The sequence below is a fragment of the Gorilla gorilla genome, chromosome 19, assembly GCF_029281585.2.
Source record: "Gorilla gorilla gorilla isolate KB3781 chromosome 19, NHGRI_mGorGor1-v2.1_pri, whole genome shotgun sequence".
NCBI classification, from domain to species: domain Eukaryota; kingdom Metazoa; phylum Chordata; class Mammalia; order Primates; family Hominidae; genus Gorilla; species Gorilla gorilla.
Window position 1 is genome coordinate 54,409,563 of NC_073243.2, and position 24,253 is coordinate 54,433,815.

Genomic DNA, 24,253 nt, shown 5'->3' on the forward strand with positions numbered 1-24,253 from the left:
TTGTGGCGCGTGTCTGTAATCCCAGCTACTCGAGAGAGGCTGAGGCAGGAGAACTGCTTGAACCCGGGAGGCAGAGGTTGCAGTGAGCCAAGATCACGCCATCACACTCCAGCCTTAGCAACAAGAGCAAGATTCCGTCTCCAAAAAAAAAAGAACTTCATTATTCTAGGCATAGTAAGTTCAAGATATATAATGGAAAATGAAGAAAGACAGGGTTCTTTCATCAGTCTTAAAATATGAATCAAAAACTTATGGAAAGAGTAAGCAGCATTGTTTTTTGTTGATAAACGGGTTTGAGTCCTAAGATTGATTTTCATTGCCACATCTGTGCAGTAATGTATATTATACATTAATATTTAATTTATGTAAGACTTTGTTCACTGCACTGGTTATGCAAGACACAAAAAAACAGTTTCAAAAATATAGGAGTTTGGGCTAGGATATGCAACAAAGAAAAATTTAAAGTGCTGATGGAAAACTTAAGGGAAAAGTGTTTCATCCTTTATTTCAAGGAAAGATTGTATATTATAAAAATAAACATTGTTATACCATTGAGTACAGAGCTCCCATCACAAACATTTAACCATTTTCATCATACATCTGATGATCTAAAAATCAAAATCACTTTGAAAGGCTTAAGTATTCTACTTTTTCTTAAAGATTATCACATTATAGTGACACACTACTGTTTTAAAGACTCAAGTAAAAATGAGACCCAGTAATTTTTAACCAAAAGTGTATCATATCCTATTTGCTTGTTTTATAAGATCAATAAACACTATAGTAAGACTTGGCATTTAAACATTAAACATGTCTAAGCCCCCTAAAGAATATACCAGAAATAAGAAAGACATTTAGAATGCTTTAATATTCCCAGTTAACACCATTTGTATCAGTAACTGCAATGTTGTAAGTTTTAGCATCTCACATGACTAGTCAGTAAGGATTTTTTTTTTTAAGTGTAGGAGTGAGAATACAAGGACAGGAGCTATGAGAATGTTAAGTTTTATACTTCTGTTAAAAACTCAAAAATCAAAACTATTTTCTTCTCTGCATCAAAACCACAGACTTGAAGGATGTTTTGGCTTTAATCCCATGACTCATCATCTAGTGGATTGGGAGCTTGTGAAGAAGAAAACCCAGCTGTGTTCAAAGTGCTCTTGCCCTGGTAATTATTTAAAAAAAAAAAAAGAAACAAACAAACATTTAATTTTATGACAGCTTTAAAGTTACATCACTCAGACTGAGAGCAAGGACTCAAAGTATCTACCGTGTCTTCTCCAAATAATCAAAGAACTTTATTCTCACTAAATCTGATTCACCTGAAAAAAGGCTCCTGTCAAATGAGGAAATCTAAATTGCACAAAATGTTTCAAGAAAAATATTTTTTAAGTCAATAGTTTTGACAAGTGGGGAAAACTTAATGCACTACACTCAATGAATCAGCATAAATATTTAATTAACATGCTCATTGTTTCTGTATAAAGGCGGTGTTCAGCCTATAAAAACCTGACATACCAGAAAAGACTTGTAGCCTCGTGGCTGGGCGCAGTGGCTCATGCCTGTAATCTCAGCACTTTGGGAGGTTGAAGCGGTGGATCACTTGAGGCCAGGAGTTTGAGACCAGCCTGGCCAACATGGTGAAACCCTGTCTCTATTAAAAATACAAAACAGCTGAGATGGTGGCACATGCCTGTAATCCCAGATACACTGGAGGCTGAGGCATGAGAATTGTTTGAACCTGGGAGGCGGAGGTTGCAGTGAGCCAAGATCATGCCACTGCACTCCAGCCTGGACAACAGAGCTAGACACTATCTCAAAAAGAAAAAAAAAAGAGAAAATAAAAGACTTGTAACCCCAACAGGTCCTGTATTTTATATTAATTAATGTTGTCAGAATTCAAAAATTAAATAATTCCATCAGAAGTTTAAAAGATTCCAAATTAAAAATCTGGGAAAGGAGACTGTTTAGGCATAAATCTCAAAGTTAATTCCTGACCTTTAAAACCAAAAATATGTATATACATAAAATGTTAATGAAATAATAAAGTAGCTACCTTCCAGGCACGAAAACAATGGCTTGATTATTAAATATTATAGTTACTTCACAATATTAAGCACAACATTTACAAAGAGTAACTAGAAGACAAGTTCTCAAGTTTTCCTTTCTACTAACCTTTCTGGTATCAACTGATGCAAACACGTTTCCTCTTGTACTACCACTGAAGCCAGGAATGTATGTACTAAAGGCAATTTCTTCCAACCATGCAGGAACATCCTGTTGAGCCTTTAAAAAAAATTGACTTCATATGCAACATAAAGTATTAAATATTGGAAAAGTTTACTTGTTATATACATATGCATAAAATGTCTACTTTCAACAACAAAGTAAGAAAACTATCCATTCCATCATAAAAGTTTAACTTACATCTGTCAATACTTTTACTAGAGGCTGTGCTAAATGGTTATCCGATTCAAGATCAAAAAAGGAAATTGCTCTGCCAGTATTCCCACAACGACCAGTACGCCCAATTCGATGAACATATTCATCAATGGTAGAAGGAAGATCAAAATTGATAACATGTTGCACATTTTCAATATCCAGCCCTCTGGCAGCTACTGAAGTAGCAACAAGAACTGGGCACTTTCCAAAGCGAAAATCTCCAAGAGCTTGCTCCCGCTCTCTCTGTTCCCGATCACTTGAAAGAAAAGAAAGCATGTTATTAGAACCACTCTTAAAATCATTAAAGTGAATCATTAAAGTTCAACATACAAATTTCTTTTTAATAATAGTAAGAATAGCAGCATTTGGCTGGGTGCAGTGGCTCACACCTGTAACCCCAGCACTTTGGGAGGCTGAAGCAGGTGGATCACAAGGTGAGGAGATCGAGACCAGTCTGGCCAACATGATGAAACACCATCTCTATTAAAGATACAAAAAATTAGCTGGGCGTGGTGGCATGCACCTGTAATCCCAGCTACTAGGGAGGCTTAAGTAGGAGAATCACTTGAACCGGGGAAGCAGAGGTGAGCCGAGATCGTGCCATTGCACTCCAGCCTGGATGACTGGGCAAGACTCCGTCTCAAAAAAAAAAAAAAAAAAAAAAAGAATAGCAGCATTTAACATTAATGTTCACTTCTTACATACCAGGTACTATACTAATTCCTTCCAAGCTACCATTTTATTTAATCCTCACTATAATACTTTGAGTTGCAAAAATTATCCCCATTTGCAAATGAGGTAAAGTAACAGCTAATATGTAGAGACAGACTACAATCTCAAGTCTGACAAAAATCAAATCCTATTATAATCTCTATCTTTATAGTCTTGACATAAAATATACAACTACTTGATTAGAATGCTTGCTTAAAAACATATTTTTAAAGTATAATTTCACAACACTATATACTACGTGATATTTTAGGATCTACTAATAAAGTGCCCATAAAACTGTATTAATATGACATTTTAAAGCACCCCAATTTTAAAAAGCTCTAAGAAAGATTAGATTTAGCAAAGGAAAATTTGATAAGGGGCCAGAGATCCTTAAGTGAGATCTCTTGAGAAGTTTCCACTCCTTATTTTGAGAGTAAGGCAGACCTTTATCTTACCCACCACAACCACTTAGTTCTAAAAACTAAGAATGAGGATGAAAAATAATAGTTTAGTACTCCTGGGTATTATCCTTTTTCTCATATAAAGGAGAATAACAGTTTAGATCTGAGAGAATTCTGAATCCCAATCCTAGGATTATATCATATTAGTTATATAAACTGATGTTTCTTAAATACCAAATAGAAGTCATTCCCCTAATAGGTAATTATATTCATCTACTCACCCATGAATACTTGTAGTTGATATTTTTTCTTGACAAAGAAAAGTTGCAATAAAATCTGCTTTTTTCTTAGTTTCAACAAAGACCATAGTTCTTTCATCCCCTACAAGACAATGAAATTATTAATATTCAAACTTCAAAATCAGGAAATGAAAAATAAAACAGGGATAGGAGGCAGTGCTTGAATATGAAACTTTGTCCACCACTGTATTTACTACCAGCACCACAGCCAAGCCTGGTACATAAGAGGGACTCTAATTCCAGAATGGATGTCAAAGACACAGGACTGTTTTCCTAGTTTAGGGATTTAAAAAATTAGCTTGTCTTTCCTCCTCCCAGGCCAACACAAGAAGTAGAACCTTAGGGAAAGGTAAATCATATCTGCCTGCCAACTCTTAGTAATATAAAATTGTCTCAGTCCTTTCCTCCCCTCCATTTCCCTCGCTCTATAAATGTTTTTTGCTGTCTACCTCTCAAGATAATCCAATCTTTTATTCTCCCATGATTGCCCGAGGTGTTTACAATACTGGCATCTGACCTGGGGCTACTTAACTCTATATAATCAGTGTTCCAAACATTATTTCTAATTCAAATCCCTTCATTCCCAAAATATCTTACATATTAAAAAATTAAATGACAACCTTATCCCAGGGTCTAACTTGTTAAGGAATATTTACTCCTTAAAATATTTAACCGGTAGAAATTCAAACATGGGCCGGAGATTTTCCCACACAGGGAATTTCCCTATAAAATGCTGGAGAAGAAAGATAATTTATAGCTTTAAAGCATATAAAAATGTATTACTGTTCATAATCTCTCTCCCCATTTCTCTGTAAGCTCACTTCATTCATTTATTCAGCAAACATTTAGTGCCTACTAGATGCCTGTCATGTTTCTGTTGGAAATGCGGAAATAAAAGCCCCTGCTTTCACTATGGGGAGGCAAATAAATATTATGCATTTAGTACTAAAAAGGAAAAAATCAGCAAGATAAAGGGTCCAGAGATGATTACTTTAGATACTTTAAGACAGGCTTATTAGACAGGCCTACTTTAGATACCCCAATTAGATGGTATCTTAGTAAAGATATAAAGATAGTGAACTGTTCAGGTATCTAGGAAAAGAGCTTAAGGAAGAGTGAAAGACAAGTCTAAGCCTCTGAGAAATGCATTTTTTTTTTTTTTGAGACGGAGTCTCGCTCTGTTGCCCAGGCTGGAGTGCAGTAGTGCAATCTTGGCTCACTGCAACCTCCGCCTCCCGGGTTCACGCCATTCTCCTGCCTCAGCCTCCCGAGTAGCTGGGACTACAGGCGCCCGCCACCACGCCCAGCTAATTTTTTTTTGTATTTTTAGTAGAGACGGGGTTTCACCGTGTTAGCCAGGATGGTCTCGATCTCCTAACCTTGTGATCTGCCCGCCTCGGCCTCCCAAAGTGCTGGGATTACAGGCGTGAGCCACCGTGCCTGGCCCCTACAGAAGTATTAACACATTAAATTACAAAGTCTCTTAAAGGAATTCTATTCAAATTTGTTTATAAAGATGAATAAAAGAGAAATGTTATCAAGGTAAATATTCCTAAAATCTCAGAAAGTAAAGAAATTGAACTTGTACTTTTGAAAAATATACTTTAAACTATATTAAACTTTTGAAAAAACGTATTACAAGAATCAGAATCATTTTAAGAATACAAGTTTACATAATTAAGTGAAATCTTTGGTAAATGAGACTAATACCTTTAGTTTAAAAAAAAAACAAAACACCTTTTCCCTATTATCAGTGTAAAGCTTAACACACTTACTCTACTTGGGTTTGTTTTTCCTAATGTATAGAGGTTTACTAGCCAAATAAGCTAGTATTATTCCTCCATGATGTTTAAGAGTATGAAAACGGAAATCTGTGTCATTTATTCAACAGTATTTATGTTTTGAAAAATATCATCTTGAAGATAATTTCCAAAATGTTCAGGTAACTGAAAACAGTAGACAATGCTTGTGTATGACATCTCCCAGTTTCCCATCTCCCTGCTCCCAATTTCCTTTATGAAATAGAAGTTACTATGATTAAAAGATATAATTAACATAAGTGGTTGCAACTACACTAGGAATAACAGTGACAGAAATAAAAACTGTAATTGCTTTTGTTTCAAGGAAAAAAGTAGTTTAGTGGCTTTCAAACATTTTGGTCAGTGTTACCTTTAAACTCATAAAACACTGACAATCCTGGAGTTTTTCTTGTGTGTTTTGATATTTACCATATTAAAAATTAACACCAAGATAATCTTTATTTGAACAATATTTGCATATTAAAATAAATAATTCTTAGTATAATTATGAAAATTATTTTTACCTTGCAGACCCCATTAGGGGATCTTAGAGAACCTGGGGGAGACACATTTTGTCCTAAAATGTCAGTTTGTTCCAGAAAACTGAAAAAGCACAATGAAAGATAAAACTTGGAAACTGAATTTTATCTGCTTTGATTTAAACACTTGGGTCAAAATAAGCTATAAAAGGTGTTAATATTCTAGCAAAGGTCACTCAGTTTGGATGGAATTACTTTCTTAATTTACTGTTTAATGCTTTCACTTATAATATGAGAGTTTTTTTTCCTCAGAGCCATTACACTGGATAAAAAGTTATTCTTTACCTTCCTTGTAATCAGCCTAGACAGCAGAGATTCTGTTGACTTTATTAGGTCTGTTTAAAAAAAAAAAAGACTAAAGAAGGGAAAAAAAGAAGAAAAAAAGACTAAAGAGAAAAGGTTCCCTATTTATGAAAGAGCTGTGGTTATTTACAACCATGTCACTTTCTATGTTTACTTCTAAATGTTTTGTCACTTCAATTAAATTGATAACCAAATAGTTTCTCTGATACCCACGAATCCTACACTAATCAAATATTCAACTCTCCTCTGACAACTCCTTTTCTCTTTTTAAGATCAAATTATAAATTTAGAAGAAGAAATTCACCTAGAAAACTTTTGAGATTTCTCAGAGAGAGCCCCAGGAAAAGCACAAAGGTTTATTATTTCACCTTATAAAGGAAGGGATTCTAGAAATTATTTTTTTAGATGTATTACTATTTAAGAGTTGTATGGTAAGAGTTGTCAAACCAGAAAAGACTACACTTTTCCAAGATGAAAGAGAATAGGTAAAATGTTAATACAGGTTGAGCATTCCTAATTTGAAAATCCAAAATCCCAAACTCTTTGAGTACTGACATGATGCTCAAAGGAAATGCTCACTGGAGCATTTCAGAGTTTTGGATTAGGGATGATCAAGTGATAAACGTACTGCAAATATTCCAAAAGTTAATTAAAAAAAATCTGAAACGTGGCCGGGCATGGTGGCTCATACCTGTAATTCCAGCACTTTGGGAGGCCAAGGCAGGCGGATCACCTGAGGTCAGGAGTTCTAGACTAGCCTGGCCAATGTGGTGAAACCCCATCTCTACTACAAATACAAAAATTAGCCGGGCGTGGTGGCAGGCGCCTGAAATCCCAGCTACTGGGGAGGCTGAGGGAGGAGAATCGCTTGAACCCAGGAGATAGAGGCTGCAGTGAGCCAAGATCACGCAGTCACACTCTAGCCTGGGCGACAAGAGCGAAACTCCGTCTCCAAAAAAAGAAAAAAAAATATGAAGCACTTCTGGTCTCAAGTATTTTGGATAAGTGATACTCGGCCTCTATTTTGTGTGTGTGTGTGTGTGTATGCTTTACGGGAGTCCTTAATGATTTGTAAGTTCTCTCACCACCCAAAGTATATTTTTACCCTCAGGAGAAACACTGCTCAAAATTCTATAAAGTAATTCTATAGAGTTTCCCTATATTTATCAAAGTCCTGAAGGTATGCTGCCTGATGCAATAGTACAGTGTTGCCAGTCATAATTTCACTTTTTAAAACGTCTCTAACCTTACCTCTTTCCTAACTTGAATCTAACATCTTCTTCAGTGGTTCTTCACTAGGGATGTACATCAGACTTACACATGGCATTCTGTAAAAATATAAATGTCTGGACCCTATTCTACATCTACAGGTGAACTCAGTTCCCATTTTGTCTTTCATTGTGCTTTTTCAATGTTCTGGAACAAACTGATACTTTATGACAAAGTAAGTCTTTCCCAGAGTCTCCAAGATCCTCTAAAGAGGTCTGACAGGTAAAAACAATGATTTCATAATTATACTGCTAAATCTATTTACTTTATATTCTTGATATGAAAAATTATATCTGCCCATTTTCATAAATCAGGTTTCTTCTTTGAAAATAAGCTTAATCAGGGGTGGAGCCAAGATGGCCAAATAGGAACAGCTCCAGTCTACAGCTCCCAGCATAAGTGACGCAGAAGACAGGTGATTTCTGCATTTCCAACTGAGGTGCCGGGTTCATCTCACTGGGGAGTGTCAGAAACTGGGTGCAGGACAGTTGATGCAGTGCACCGAGCGTGAGCTGAAGCACGGCCAGGCATCGCCTCACCTGGGAAGCGCAAGGGGTCAGGGAATTCCCTTTCCTAGTCAAAGAAAGGGGTGACAGATGGCACCTGGAAAATCGGGTCACTCCCACCCTAATACTGCACTTTTCCAATGGTCTTAGCAAAGGGCACACCAGGAGATTATATCCCACGCCTGGCTCAGAGGATCCTACACCCACGGAGCCTCGCTCATTGCTAACACAGCAGTTTGAGATCAAACTGCAAGGCAGCAGCGAGGCTAGGGGAGGGGCACCTGCCAATGCCTAGGCTTGAGTAGGTAAACAAAGCGGCCAGGAAGCTCGAACTGGGTGGAGCCCACCGCATCTCAGGGAGGCCTGCCTGCCTCTGTAGACTCCACCTCTGGGGGCAGGGCACAGACAAACAAAAGGCAGCAGAATCCTCTGCAGACTTATTGCAGGCTTAATGTCCCTGTCTGACAGCCTTGAAGAGAGTAGTGGTTCTCCCAGCACACAGCCGGACATCTGAGAACGGACAGACTGCCTCCTCAAGTGGGTCCCTGACCTCCGAGGAGCCTGAGAGGCACCCCCAGTAGGGGCAGACTGACACCTCACACGGCCAGGTACTCCTCTGAGACACAACTTCCAGAGGAATGATCAGGTAGCAATATCTGCTGTTCACCAATATCCGCTGTTCTGCAGCCTCCGCTGCTGATACCCAGGCAAACAAGGTCTGGAGTGCACCTCCAGCAAACTCCAACAGACCTGCAGCTGAGGGTCCTGACTGTTAGAAGGAAAACTAACAAACATAAAGGACATCCACACCAAAAGCCCATCTGTACGTCACCATCATCAAAGACCAAAGGTAGATAAAACCACAAAGATGGGGAAAAAACAGAGCAGAAATACTGGAAACTCTAAAAATCAGACTGCCACTCCTCGTCCAAAGGAACGCAGCTCCTCACCAGCAATGGAACAAAGCTGGACGGAGAATGACTTTGACGAGTTGAGAGAAGAAGGCATCAGATGATCAAACTACTCCGAGCTAAAGAAGGAAGTTCAAAGCCATGGCAAAGAAGTTAAAAACCTTGAAAAAAAATTAGACGAACGGCTAACTAGAATAACCAATGCAGAGACGTCCTTAAAGGACCTGATGGAGCTGAAAACCAAGGCATGAGAACTACGCGATGAACGCACAAGCCTCAGTAGCCGATTCAATCAACTGGAAGAAAGGGTATCAGTGATGGAAGATGAAATGAATGAAATGAAGTGTGAAGAGAAGTTTAGAGAAAAAAGAATAAAAAGAAATGAACAAAGCCTCCAAGAAATATCGGACTATGTGAAAAGACCATATCTACATCTGATTGGTGTACCTGAAAGTGACGGGGAGAATGGAAGAAAGTTTGAAAACACTCTGCAGGATATTATCCAGGAGAACTTCAATCTAGCAAGGCAGGCCAACATTCAGATTCAGGAAATAGAGAACGCCACAAAGATACTCCTCGAGAAGAGCAACACCAAGACACATAATTGTCAGATTCACCAAAGTTGAAATGAAGGAAAAAATGTTAAGGGCAGCCACAGAGAAAGGTCGGGTTACCCTCAAAGGGAAGCCCATCAGACTAACAGCTGATCTCTCGGCAGAAACTCTACAAGCCAGAAGACAGTGGGGGCCAATATTCAAAATTCTTAAAGAAAAGAATCTGCAACCCAGAATTTCATATCCAGCCAAACTAAGCTTCATAAGTGAAGGAGAAATAAAATACTTTACAGACAAGCAAATGCTGAGACATTCTGTCACCACCAGGCCTGCCCTAAAACAGCTCCTGAAGGAAGCACTAAACATGGAAAGGAATAACCGGTACCAGCCACTGCAAAAACATGCCAAATTGTAAAGACCATCAAGGCTAGGAAGAAACTGCATCAACTAACAAGCAAAATAACCAGCCAACATCACAATGACAGGATCAAATTCACACATAACAATATTAACCTTAAATGTAAATGGGCTAAATGCTCCAATTAAAAGACACAGACTGGCAAACTGGATAAAGAGTCAAGACCCATCAGTGTGCTGTATTCAGGAGACCCAGCTCATGTGCAGAGACACACATAGGCTCAAAATAAAGGGATGGAGGAAGATCTACCAAGCAAATGGAAAACAAAAAAATCAGGGGTTGCAATCCTAGTCTCTGATAAAACAGACTTTAAACCAAAAAAGAACAAAAGAGACAAGGCCATTACATAATGGTAAAGGCATCAATACAACAAGAAGAGCTAACTATCCTAAATATATATGCACCCAATGCAGGAGCACCCAGATTCATAAAGCAAGTCCTTAGAGACCTACAATGAGACTTAGACTATCACACAATAATAATGGGACACTTTAACACCCCACTGCCAACATTAGACAGATCGAGACAGAACGTTAACAAGGATATCCAGGAATTGAACTCAGCTCTGCACCAAGCGGACCTAATAGACATCTACAGAACTCTCCAACCCAAATCAACAGAATACACAGTCTTCTCAGCACCACACATCACTTATTCCAAAATTGATCACATAGTTGGAAGTAAAGCACTCCTCAGCAAATGTTAAAGAACAGAAATTATAAAAAACTGTCTCTCATACCACAGTGCAATCAAACTAGAACTCAGGATTAAGAAACTCACTCAAAACCACTCAACTACATGGAAACTGAACAACCTGCTCCTGAATGACTACTGGGTACATAACGAAATGAAGGAAGAAATAAAGATGTTCTTTGAAACCAATGAGAACAAAGACACAACATACCAGAATTTCTGGGACACATTCAAAGCAGTGTGTAGAGGGAAATTTATAGCACTAAATGCCCACAAGAGAAAGCAAAAAAGATCTAAAACTGACACCCTAATATCACAATTAAAAGAACTAGAGAAGCAAGAGCAAACACATTAAAAAGCTAGCAGACGGCAAGAAATAACTAAGATCAGAGCAGAAATGAAGGAAATAAGAGACAAAAAAAACCCTTCAAAAAATCAATGAATGCAGGAGCTAGTTTTTTGAAAAGATCAACAAAATTGATAGACTGCTAGCAAGACTAATAAAGAAGAAAAGAGAGAAGAATCAAATAGATGCAATAAAAAATGATAAAGGGGATATCACCACCGATCCCACAGAAATACAAACTACCATCAGAGTATACTATAAACACCTCTATGCAAATAAACTAGAAAATCTAGAAGAAATGGATAAATTCCTGGACACATACACCCTCTGAAAACTAAATCAGGAAGAAGTTGAATCTCTGAATACACCAATAACAGGACCTGAAATTGAGGTAATAATCAATAGCTTACCAACCAAAAAAAGCCCAGGACCAGATGGATTCACAGCCGAATTCTACCACAGGTACAAGGAGGAGCTGGTACCATTCCTTCTGAAACTATTCCAATCAACAGAAAAAGAGGGAATCCTCCCTAACTCATTTTATGAGGCCAGCATCATCCTGATACCAAAGCCTGGCAGAGACACAACAAAAAAAGAGAATTTTAGACCAATATCCCGTATGAACATTGATGCAAAAATCCTCAATAAAATACTGGCAAACCGAATCCAGCAGCACATCAAAAAGCTTATCCACCATGATTAAGTGGGCTTCATCCCTGGGATGCAAGGCTGGTTCAACATATGAAAATCAATAAACTTAATCCAGCATATAAACAGAACCAAAGACAAAAACCACATGATCATCTCAACAGATGCAGAAAAGGCCTTTGACAAAATTCAACAACCCTTCATGCTAAAAACTCTCAATAAATTAGGCATTGATGGGACGTATCTCAAAATAATAAGAGCTATCTATGACAAACCCACAGCCAATATCATACTGAATGGGCAAAAACTGGAAGCACTCCCTTTGAAAACAGGCACAAGACAGGGATGCCCTCTCTCACCACTCCTATTCAACATAGTGTTGGAAGTTCTGGCCAGGGCAATTAGGCAGGAGAAGGAAATAAAGGGTATTCAATTAGGAAAAGAGGAAGTCAAATTGTCCCTGTTTGCAGATGACATGATTGTTTATCTAGAAAACCCCATTGTCTCTGCCCAAAATCTCCTTAAGCTGATAGGCAACTTCAGCAAAGTCTCAGGATACAAAATCAATGTACAAAAATCACAAGCATTCTTACACACCAATAACAGAAAGCCAAATCATGAGTGAACGTCCATTCACAATTGCTTCAAAGAAAATAAAATACCTAGGAATCCAACTTACAAGGGATGTGAAGGACCTCTTCAAGGAGAACTACAAACCACTGCTCAACGAAATAAAAGAGGATACAAACAAATGGAAGAGCATTCCATGCTCATGGGGAGAAAGAATCAATATCATGAAAATGGCCATACTGCCCAAGGTAATTTATAGATTCAGTGCCATCCCATCAAGCTACCAATGACTTTCTTCACAGAATTGGAAAAAACTACTTTAAAGTTCATATGGAACCAAAAAACAGCCCGCATTGCCAAGTCAATCCTAAGCCAAAAGAACAAAGCTGGAGGCATCACACTACCTGACTTCAAACTACACTACAAAGCTACAGTAACCAAAATAGCATGGTGCAGCTACCAAAACAGAGATATAGACCAACGGAACACAACACAGCCCTCAGAAATAATGCCACATATCTACAAGCATCTGATCTTTGACAAACCTGACAAAAACAAGAAATGGGGAAAGGATTCCCTATTTAATAAATGGTGCTGGGAAAACTGGCTAGCCATATGTAGAAAGCTGAAACTGGATCCCTTCCTTCCACCTTATACAAAAATTAATTCAAGATGGATTAAAGACTTAAATGTCAGACCTAAAACCATAAAAACCCTAGAAGAAAACCTAGGCAATACCATTCAGGACATATGCATGGGCAAGGACTTCATGTCTAAAACACCAAAAGCAATGGCAAAAAAGCCAAAACTGACAAATGGGATCTAATTAAACTAAAAAGCTTCTGCATGGCAAAAGAAACTACCATCAGAGTGAACAGGCAACCTAAAGAATGGGAGAAAATGTTTGCAATCTACTCATCTGACAAAGGGCTAATAATATCCAGAATCTACAATGAACTCAAACAAATTTACAAGAAAAAAACAAACAACCCCATCAAAAAGTGGGTGAAGGATGTGAACAGACACTTCTCAGAAGAAGACATTTATGCAGCCAACAGACACATGAAAAAATGCTCATCATCACTGGCCATCAGAGAAATGCAAATCAAAACCACAATGAGATACCATCTCACACCAGTTAGAATGGCGATCATTAAAAAGTCAGGAAACAACAGGTACTGGAGAGGATGTGGAGAAATAGGAACACGTTTACACTGTTGGTGGGAATGTAAACTAGTTCAACCATTGTGGAAGACAGTGTGGAGATTCCTCACGGATCTACGACTAGAAATACCATTTGACCCAGCCATCCCATTACTGGGTATATACCCAAAGGATTATAAATCATGCTGCTATAAAGACACATGCACACGTATATTTATTGTGGCACTATTCACAATAGCAAAGACTTGGAACCAACCCAAATGTCCATCAATGATAGACTGGATTAAGAAAATGTGGCATGGGGGGAGGAGCCAAGATGGCCGAATAGGAACAGCTCCGATCCACAGCTCCCAGCGTGAGCGACGCAGAAGACGGGTGATTTCTGTATTTCCATTTGAGGTACCGGGTTCATCTCACTAGGGAGTGCCAGACAGTAGGCGCAGGTCAGTGGGTGCGCGCACTGTGCATGAGCCGAAGCAGGGCGAGGCATTGCCTCACTCGGGAAGCGCAAGGGGTCAGGCAGTTCCCTTTCCTAGTCAAAGAAAGTGGTGACAGACGGCACCTGGAAAATTCGGGTCACTCCCACCCGAATACTGCGCTTTTCCGACGGGCTTAAAAAACGGTGCAACAAGAGATTATATCCTGCACCTGGCTCGGAGGGTCCTACGCCCACAGAGTCTCGCTGACTGCTAGCACAGCAGGCTGAGATCAAACTGCAAGGCAGCAGCGAGGCTGGGGGAGGGGCGCCCGCCATTGCCCAGGCTTGCTTAGGTAAACAAAGCAGCCGGGAAGCTCGAACAGGGTGGAGCCCACCACAGCTCAAGGAGGCCTGCCTGCCTCTGTAGGCTCCACCTCTGGGGGCAGGGCACAGACAAACAAAAAGACAGCAGTAACCTCTGCAGACTTAAATGTCCCTGTCTGACGGCTTTGAAGACAGCAATCGTTCTGCCAGCACGCAGCTGGAGATCTGAGAACGGGCAGACTGCCTCCTCAAGTGGGTCCCTGACCCCTGACCCTTGAGCAGCCTAACTCGGAGGCACCCCCCAGCAGGGGCAGACTGACACCTCACACGGCCAGGTACTCCAACAGACCTGCAGCTGAGGGTCCTGTCTGTTAGAAGGAAAACTAACAAACATAAAGGACATCCACACCAAAAACCCATCTGTACATCACCATCATCAAAGACCAAAAGTAGATAAAACCACAAAGATGGGGAAAAAACAGAGCAGAAAAACTGGAAACTCTAAAAAGCAGAGCGCCTCTCCTCCTCCAAAGGAACACAGTTCCTTACCAGCAACGGAACAAAACTGGACGGAGAATGACTTTGACAAGCTGAGCGAAGAAGGCTTCAGACGATCAAATTACTCCGAGCTACGGGAGGACATTCAAACCAAAGGCAGAGAAGTTGAAAACTTTGAAAAAAATTTAGAAGAATGTGTAACTAGAATAACCAATACAGAGAAGTGCTTAAAGGAGCTGATGGAGCTGAAAACCAAGGCTCAAGAACTATGTGAAGAATGCAGAAGCCTCAGGAGCCGATGCGATCAACTGGAAGAAAGGGTATCAGCGATGGAAGATGAAATGAATGAAATGAAGCGAGAAGGGAAGTTTAGAGAAAAAAGAATAAAAAGAAATGAGCAAAGCCTCCAAGAAATATCGGACTATGTGAAAAGACCATATCTATGTCTGACTGGTGTACCTGAAAGTGACGGGGAGAATGGAACCAAGTTGGAAAACACTCTGCAGGATATTATCCAGGAGAACTTCCCCAATCTAGCAAGGCAGGCCAACATTCAGATTCAGGAAATACAGAGAATGCCACGAAGATACTCCTCGAGAAGAGCAACACCAAGACACATAATTGTCAGATTCACCAAAGTTGAAATGAAGGAAAAAATGTTAGGGGCAGCCAGAGAGAAAGGTTGGGTTACCCTCAAAGGGAAGCCCATCAGACTAACAGCTGATCTCTCGGCAGAAACTCTGCAAGCCAGAAGAGAGTAGGGGCCAATATTCAACATTCTTAAAGAAACGAATTTTCAACCCAGAATTTCATATCCAGCCAAACTAAGCTTCATAAGTGAAGGAGAAATAAAATACTTTACGGACAAGCAAATGCTGAGACATTTTGTCACCACCAGGCCTGCCCTAAAACAGCTCCTGAAGCAAGCAATAAACATGGAAAGGAACAACCAGTACCAGCCGCTGCAAAATCATGCCAAAATGTAAAGACCATCGAGACTAGGAAGAAACTGCATCAACTAACAAGCAAAATAACCAGCCAACATCATAATGACAGGATCAAATTCACACATAACAATATTAACTTTAAATGTAAATGGACTAAATGCTCCAATTAAAAGACACAGACTGGCAAACTGGATAAAGAGTCAAGACCCATCAGTGTGCTGTATTCAGGAAACCCATCTCATGTGCAGAGACACACATAGGCTCAAAATAAAAGGATGGAGGAAGATCTACCAACCAAATGGAAAACAAAAAGAGGCAGGGGTTGCAATCCTAGTCTCTGATAAAACAGACTTTAAACCAACAAAGATCAAAAGAGACAAAGAAGGCCATTACATAATGGTAAAGGGATCAATTCAACAACAAGAGCTAACTATCCTAAATATATGTGCACCCAACACAGGAGCACCCAGATTCATAAAGCAAGTCCTGAGTGACCTACAAAGAAACTTAGACTCCCACACATTAATAATGGGAGACTTTAACACCCCACTGTCAACATTAGACAGATCAACGAGACAGAAAGTCAACAAGGATACCCAGGAATTGAACTCAGCTCTGCACCAAGCGGACCTAATAGACATCTACAGAACTCTCCACCCCAAATCAACAGAATATACATTCTTCTCAGCACCACATTGCACTTATTCCAAAATTGATCACATAGTTGGAAGTAAAGCACTCCTCAGCAAAGGTAAAGAACAGAAATTATAACAAACTGTCTCTCAGATCACAATGCAATCAAACTAGAACTCAGGATTAAGAAACTCACTCAAAACCGCTCAACATGGAAACTGAACAACCTGCTCCTGAATGACTACTGGGTCCATAACGAAATGAAGGAAGAAATAAAGATGTTCCTTGAAACCAACGAGAACAAAGACACAACATACCAGAATCTCTGGGACACATTCAAAGCGTGTGTAGAGGGAAATTTATAGCACTAAATGCCCACAAGAGAAAGCAGGAAAGATCTAAAATTGACACCCTAACATCACAGTTAAAAGAACTAGAGAAGCAAGAGCAAACCCATTCAAAAGCTAGCAGAAGTCAAGAAATAACTAAAATCAGAGCAGAACTGAAGGAAACAGAGACACAAAAAACCCTTCAAAAAATTAACAAATCCAGGAGCTGGTTTTTTGAAATGATCAACAAAATAGATAGACTGCTAGCAAGACTAATAAAGAAAAAAAGAGAGAAGAATCAAATAGATGCAATAAAAAATGATAAAGGGGATATCACCACCGATCCCACAGAAATACAAACTACCATCAGAGAATACCACAAACACCTCTATGCAAATAAACTAGAAAATCTAGAAGAAATGGATAAATTCCTGGACACATACACTCTCCCAAGACTAAACCAGGAAGAAGCTGAATCTCTGAATAGACCAATAACAGGACCTGAAATTGTGGCAATAATCAATAGCTTACCAACCAAAAAAAGTCCAGGACCAGATGGATTCACAGCCGAATTCTACCACAGGTACAAGGAGGAACTGGTACCATTCCTTCTGAAACTATTCCAATCAACAGAAAAAGAGGGAATCCTCCCTAACTCATTTTATGAGGCCAGCATCATCCTGATACCAAAGCCTGGCAGAGACACAACAAAAAAAGAGAATTTTAGACCAATATCCCGTATGAACATTGATGCAAAAATCCTCAATAAAATACTGGCAAACCGAATCCAGCAGCACATCAAAAAGCTTATCCACCATGATTAAGTGGGCTTCATCCCTGGGATGCAAGGCTGGTTCAACATATGAAAATCAATAAACTTAATCCAGCATATAAACAGAACCAAAGACAAAAACCACATGATCATCTCAACAGATGCAGAAAAGGCCTTTGACAAAATTCAACAACCCTTCATGCTAAAAACTCTCAATAAATTAGGCATTGATGGGACGTATCTCAAAATAATAAGAGCTATCTATGACAAACCCACAGCCAATATCATACTGAATGGGCAAAAACTGGAAGCACTCCCTTTGAAAACAGGCACAAGACAGGGATGCCCTCTCTCACCACTCCTATTCAACATAGTGTTGGAAGTTCTGGCCAGGGCAATTAGGCAGGAGAAGGAAATAAAGGGTATTCAATTAGGAAAAGAGGAAGTCAAATTGTCCCTGTTTGCAGATGACATGATTGTTTATCTAGAAAACCCCATTGTCTCTGCCCAAAATCTCCTTAAGCTGATAGGCAACTTCAGCAAAGTCTCAGGATACAAAATCAATGTACAAAAATCACAAGCATTCTTACACACCAATAACAGAAAGCCAAATCATGAGTGAACGTCCATTCACAATTGCTTCAAAGAAAATAAAATACCTAGGAATCCAACTTACAAGGGATGTGAAGGACCTCTTCAAGGAGAACTACAAACCACTGCTCAACGAAATAAAAGAGGATACAAACAAATGGAAGAGCATTCCATGCTCATGGGTAGGAAGAATCAATATCATGAAAATGGCCATACTGCCCAAGGTAATTTACAGATTCAATGCCATCCCCATCAAGCTACCAATGACTTTCTTCACAGAATTGGAAAAAACTACTTTAAAGTTCATATGGAACCAAAAAAGAGCCTGCATTGCCAAGTCAATCCTGAGCCAAAAGAACAAAGCTGGAGGCATCACACTACCTGACTTCAAACTATACTACAAGGCTACAGTAACCAGAACAGCATGGTACTGGTACCAAAACAGAGATATAGACCAATGGAACAGAACAGAGCCCTCAGAAATAACGCAGCGTATCTACAACTATCTGATCTTTGACAAACCTGAGAAAAACAAGCAATGGGGAAAGGATTGCCTATTTAATAAATGGTGCTGGGAAAATTGGCTAGCCATATGTAGAAAGCTGAAACTGGATCCCTTCTTTACACCTTATACAAAAATCAATTCAAGATGGATTAAAGACTTAAATGTTAGACCAAAAACCATAAAAACCCTAGAAGAAAACCTAGGCATTACCATTCAGGACATAGGCATGGGCAAGGACTTCATGTCTAAAACACCAAAAGCAATGGCAACAAAAGCCAAAATTGACAAATGGGATCTAATTAAACTAAAGAGCTTCTGCATGGCAAAAGAAACTACCATCAGAGTGAACAGGCAACCTACAAAACGGGAGAAAATTTTCGCAACCTACTCATCTGACAAAGGGCTAATATCCAGAATCTACAATGAACTCAAACAAATTTACAAGAAAAAAACAAACAACCCCATCAAAAAGTGGGCAAAGGACATGAACAGACACTTCTCAAAAGACGACATTTATGCAGCCAAAAACCACATGAAAAAATGCTCACCATCACTGGCCATCAGAGAAATGCAAATCAAAACCACAATGAGATACCATTTCACACCCGTTAGTATGGCAATCATTAAAAAGGCAGGAAACAACAGGTGCTGGAGAGGATGTGGAGAAATAGGAACACTTTTACACTGTTGGTGGGACTGTAAACTAGTTCAACCATTGTGGAAGTCAGTGTGGCGATTCCTCAGGGATCTAGAACTAGAAATACCATTTGACCCAGCCATCCCATTACTGGGTACATACCCAAAGGACTATAAATCATGCTGCTATAAAGACACATGCACATGTATGTTTATTGCAGCACTATTCACAATAGCAAAGACTTGGAACCAACCCAAATGTCCAACAATGATAGACTGGATTAAGAAAATGTGGCACATATACACCATGGAATACTGTGCAGCCATAAAAAATGATGAGTTCATGTCCTTTGTAGGGACATGGATGAAATTGGAAATCATCATTCTCAAGTAAACTATCGCAAGAACAAAAAACCAAACACCGCATATTCTCACTCATAGGTGGGAATTGAACAATAAGAACACATGGACACAGGAAGGGGAACATCACACTCTGGGGACTGTTGTGGGGTGGGGGGAGGGGGGAGGGATAGCATTGGGAGATATACCTAATGCTAGATGACGAGTTAGTGGGTGCAGCGCACCAGCATGGCACATGTATACATATGTAACTAACCTGCACATTGTGCACATGTACCCTAAAACTTAAAGTATAATAATTATAAAGAAAAAAAAAAAGAAAATGTGGCACATATACACCATGGAATACTATGCGGCCTTAAAAAATGATGAGTTCATGTCCTTTGTAGGGACATGGATGAAGCTGGAAACCATCATTCTCAGCTAACTATTGCAAGGACAAAAAAACAAACACCACATGTTCTCACTCATCGGTGGGAATTGAACAACGAGAACGCTTGGACACAGGAAGGGGAACATCACACACTGGGGCCTGTCGTGGGGTGGGGGGAGGCGGGAGGGATGGCATCAGGAGATATACCTAATGTAAATGACTAGTTAATGGGTTGAGCACACCAACATGGCACATGTATACATACGTAACAAACCTGCATGTTGTGCACATGTACCCTAAAAAAGTATATAATAAAAAAACGGTTTACTGTAAAAAAAAAAAAAAGAAAGAAAGAAAGAAAATAAGCTTAATCAGATTTTTTGCCTAGTATTTTTTGAATGGCTTTATTACCTTTATTTTGCATGTCATAGAAAAAAATTTATCAGTAGCATTATTCTTATCATGAACCTTCCTCAGACCCTCAATATTTAACAATTACCGGTAACAAATTTACCATGATCATTAAATCTGTCATCTTCAGACAGCTTTTGTTTTCTTTAGATGCTTGCCCAAAGGCTGTGCTGTAAGCTATAGATCAGAGTCTATGTCCTAAAGGACAGACTCCAAGCCTTGTGAAGAACTATTAATACTTCAAAGAATAGAGTCTTGGGTAGAAGGTTCTAAAGTTGACTGCTTTGACAACTTTTAGACCCTATCACTGGACTGAGTGAGATTTCCAGGACTAGTCCTTCTAGAAACAGACAGAATCATGAAAGCTGATCCCTAACATATACAATGAAATAAGAATTACATAAGGACTGAATGAGCTTATGGAGAAAATCTCTCTGGCCATTTGTTTGCAATACTGTTAATATTATTTTAATATTCTATTTTCTGGATATATGAAGAAGGCTTTTTTCCTCTTAAGCTAGCTGTCATTTACACATTTTAGTAGACTCTGCTTTTGTAAACTAAAATCAAACATTCTAAAATCATATCTGATCTCGCATCTCACTGACACCCCATCCCAACCCAAATTCAGATTTCTTAACTAAGTCTCCTTAGTTTTCATGGTAGTTACCTGCAACAGTTAAATAAGAATCTGTCTGCCTCCTTTAACCAAGATATAAGTGGACAAGTTACCTGTGCAACTAACATCTCACCTGGATTTCATATTTGAAAATGGAATGGTAGGTAGGACCAGATACTTTTTTTTTAAGGAACAAAGGTTGGCTTTCCTTATGGAACCAATGCCTACAAAGACCTCCCATACAAGCTGACCTGGTGCTTGGCTTACATGGCCCAGCCTTGGAGATTTTAAGGAAGGTCATACACTTCCTGACAGGACAGGAACCACAGGAAATATGGGGGACCTTTCGTAGAGTGAGATTCACTCCAATTTATAGGTACTGCAGGTGAAACCTAGTAGAGAGAGTTTCTGAGACTTAGTTTCCTATCCCTTAGATAGCAAATAATAAAGGATTTTTAAAGTTCAATCTGACATTCCTTATGAAAACTTCCAGACAAAAGTTAATTTTGTGACTTTAGTAAGTCAATACTGTTCAGCAAACTTAAGGAGGCCTATTTATTGTTAATGAACAATCTTGCTGCACCCATGCCAATATGCAAGCCAAACATAAGACCAAACTTCTTGTCATCACGACTATCTCTGAGATTATTATGGTCATGAGGTAGACACAGGCTGTCAGAAAAAATTATGGAAGAATTTGAAGTAAGCAAAAAAGATTACTGTCTAGCATACTCTTTGTGCCTTCTATATTCTTTTTCATAACTGTTGCAATGGATAGCAATGCCAATGATTCTCAGTAAAAATGCAAATAAAGTTTTCCCCTGAAATGTGATTATTGCATTTGAATAATGACCAGTTTTACATCTACCTCTAAATTAATTTTAGCATTCCTAATTGCCTAAACCAGGGGTGTCCAATCTTTTGGCTTCCTTGGGCCACATTAGGAGAATTGTTTTGGGCCACACATAAAATATGGTAACACTACTGATAGCAGATGAGCTTTAAAAAAATGTTTTTTTAATCGCAAAAAACAAAACAAACAAAAAAAAAACACCTCATCATGTTTTAAGAAAGGTTACGAATTTGCGTTGAGCCACATTCAAAGCTATCCTGGGATGCATGTGGCCTGTGAGCTGTGGGTTGGACAAGCTTGGTCTAAATACACATGTATTTTTTTAATTCTCCTTTTGACTAGCTGTAACATCTTACTGGTTCCTTTGGTAACTAAAGAGCTCAATAAACTCTTTGATCTCTGTTGACTTAAAATTAAAATTATGAAAAAGGCAGTTGGGCTATATCACTCCGAAATAAACCTATATATTTAAAGGCAAAAGGAAAAAAATAGCATAATTAAGTGAAAGAGTAGAAAAGGAGATAAATCATATGAACAAAATTTATATAATTTGAGGATATACTGGATGGATATTACACGCAAAGTTAAAAAGGTATCAACTATGAACACTAAACCAAAAAAAAATATTTCACAGCTTAAATAATACAGAAGTATATCAATAGTGCTCATATATAATACATTGACCTTTTCTCAAGGGCAAACCAGCTCTTCTGAAAAACTCTCTCCTTTTGGATTACTTGCAAAATAAACTTTATCCCACAAGCTCATATATAAAAAAAATCTTGGCCGGGCACAGTGGCTCATGCCTGTAATCCCAGCACTTTGGGAGGCCAAGGCGGGCAGATCACAAGGTCAGGAGATCAAGACCATCCTGGCTAACACAGTGAAACCCTGTCTTTACTAAAAATACAAAAAAATTAGCCGGGTATGGTGGCACGTGCCTCTAGTTCCAGCTACTCGGGAGGCTGAGGCAGGAGAATGGCGTGAACCCGGGAGGCAGAGGTTGCAGTGAGCCAAGATTGTGCCACTGTACTCCAGCCTGGGTGACAAAGCAAGACTCCATCTCAAAAAAAAAAAAAAAATCTTAAGGTGACTATATTAGAAATATGTTCTAACTTCAGCAAAACCATATAGTGCTCATCTCTTCGGCATTAGCAGCATCAATTTATGGTGGACAAGTTATTTGACCTCTCTATATTTGTTTCTTCATCCCTAAAATGGGGATAATGACAAAATCTACTTCATAAGGTTGTTTTGGGAATTAAATGAGCTAACACATGTCCAATAATTAGAACAGTATGTGGCCCATAGCTATTATTATTTTTATATGCTATTAGTGTATATTATGAAACATTTGATGAAGCCAACCAATAAAATTTCTCTAACTCAAGATGAGTATTTGGTTTTTAAAAGTTTTTATAAAACTCAGCACAAATTAAAGACCAGAAGCCTGTAAGTGCTTTTTAAGTCACCTTTCCATTTTTTCTTTTTGCTCATTATTGGAAATTAGCTGATGAACCACCTTCGCATTTCTCTCTCAACACTGACATTCAAGCTGAAACGCAAGTACTAAAATGGAGGGTGTGGATGGAGAAAGTGTAACATATAAGCAGACCTAGCCTATGAGGTAATGAGAAGGTATTAAAATGAACATATTTAAAATTTTTGCTTCCAGTCTCAAAATAAGGCTAAACAACCGAACTAAAAAAAATGACTTCAAAAATAAAAATTGGGCCAGGAATGGTGGCTTACACCTGTAATCCCAGCAGTTTGGGAGGCCAATGTGAGTGGATCACTTGAGCCCAGGAGTTCAAGACCAGCCTGGGCAACATGGTAAAAACCCCATCTCTACAAAAACTAAAAAACTGATTGGGCATGGTGGTGCACGCCTGTAGTCCCGGCTACTCAGGAGACTGACGTGGAAGAACTGCTTGAACCTGGGGAGCTTGAGGCTGCAGTGAGCCATGGTCATGCTACTGCACTCCAGCCTTGGCAATAAAGCAAGGCCCCGTCTCAAAAAATTAAAAATAATAAAAAGTAAAATTGGGGTGAGTACAGTGGCTCATGGCTGTAACCTCAGCACTTTGGAAGGACAAGGTAGGAGGATCGAGGCCAACAGTTCAAGGCCAGCCTGGTCAATAGTGAGACCCCTATCTCTACAAAAAATAATAGAATTAGCTAGGCATGGTAGCGCATGCCTATAGTCCTAGCTACTTGGGAAGCTGAGGTGGGAGGATCGCTTGAAGCCAGGAGTTTGAGGCTGCCGTAAGCTATGACTATACAATTATTTCAGGCTGAGCAACAAAGTGAGACCTTATCTCTAAAAAGATAATAAAAATAAAAATTGACTGGGGGAGTAGAGGAGAAAAAAAATTTCCCACAGATATTGTGAAGGAAGAGAACTAGAT

General features: G+C 39.1%; 1 protein-coding gene across 2 annotated transcripts in view; it reads right to left on the reverse strand.

Moving 5' to 3' along the window:
* Window positions 1-849: 849 nt before the first annotated feature.
* Window positions 850-24,253, reverse strand: part of DDX4 (DEAD-box helicase 4) — an 82,481-nt gene continuing 59,077 nt past the window's right edge. For both annotated transcript variants that reach the window (XM_004058853.4, XM_004058854.3), the window contains 4 exons: window positions 3,839-3,938; window positions 2,428-2,698; window positions 2,176-2,286; window positions 850-1,165 (listed from right to left, as the gene is read on the reverse strand). In XM_004058853.4, coding sequence (XP_004058901.1) covers window positions 1,088-1,165; window positions 2,176-2,286; window positions 2,428-2,698; window positions 3,839-3,938 — 560 coding nt within the window. In that variant the 3' untranslated portion in view covers window positions 850-1,087. The remainder of the gene's footprint in view (window positions 1,166-2,175; window positions 2,287-2,427; window positions 2,699-3,838; window positions 3,939-24,253) is intronic.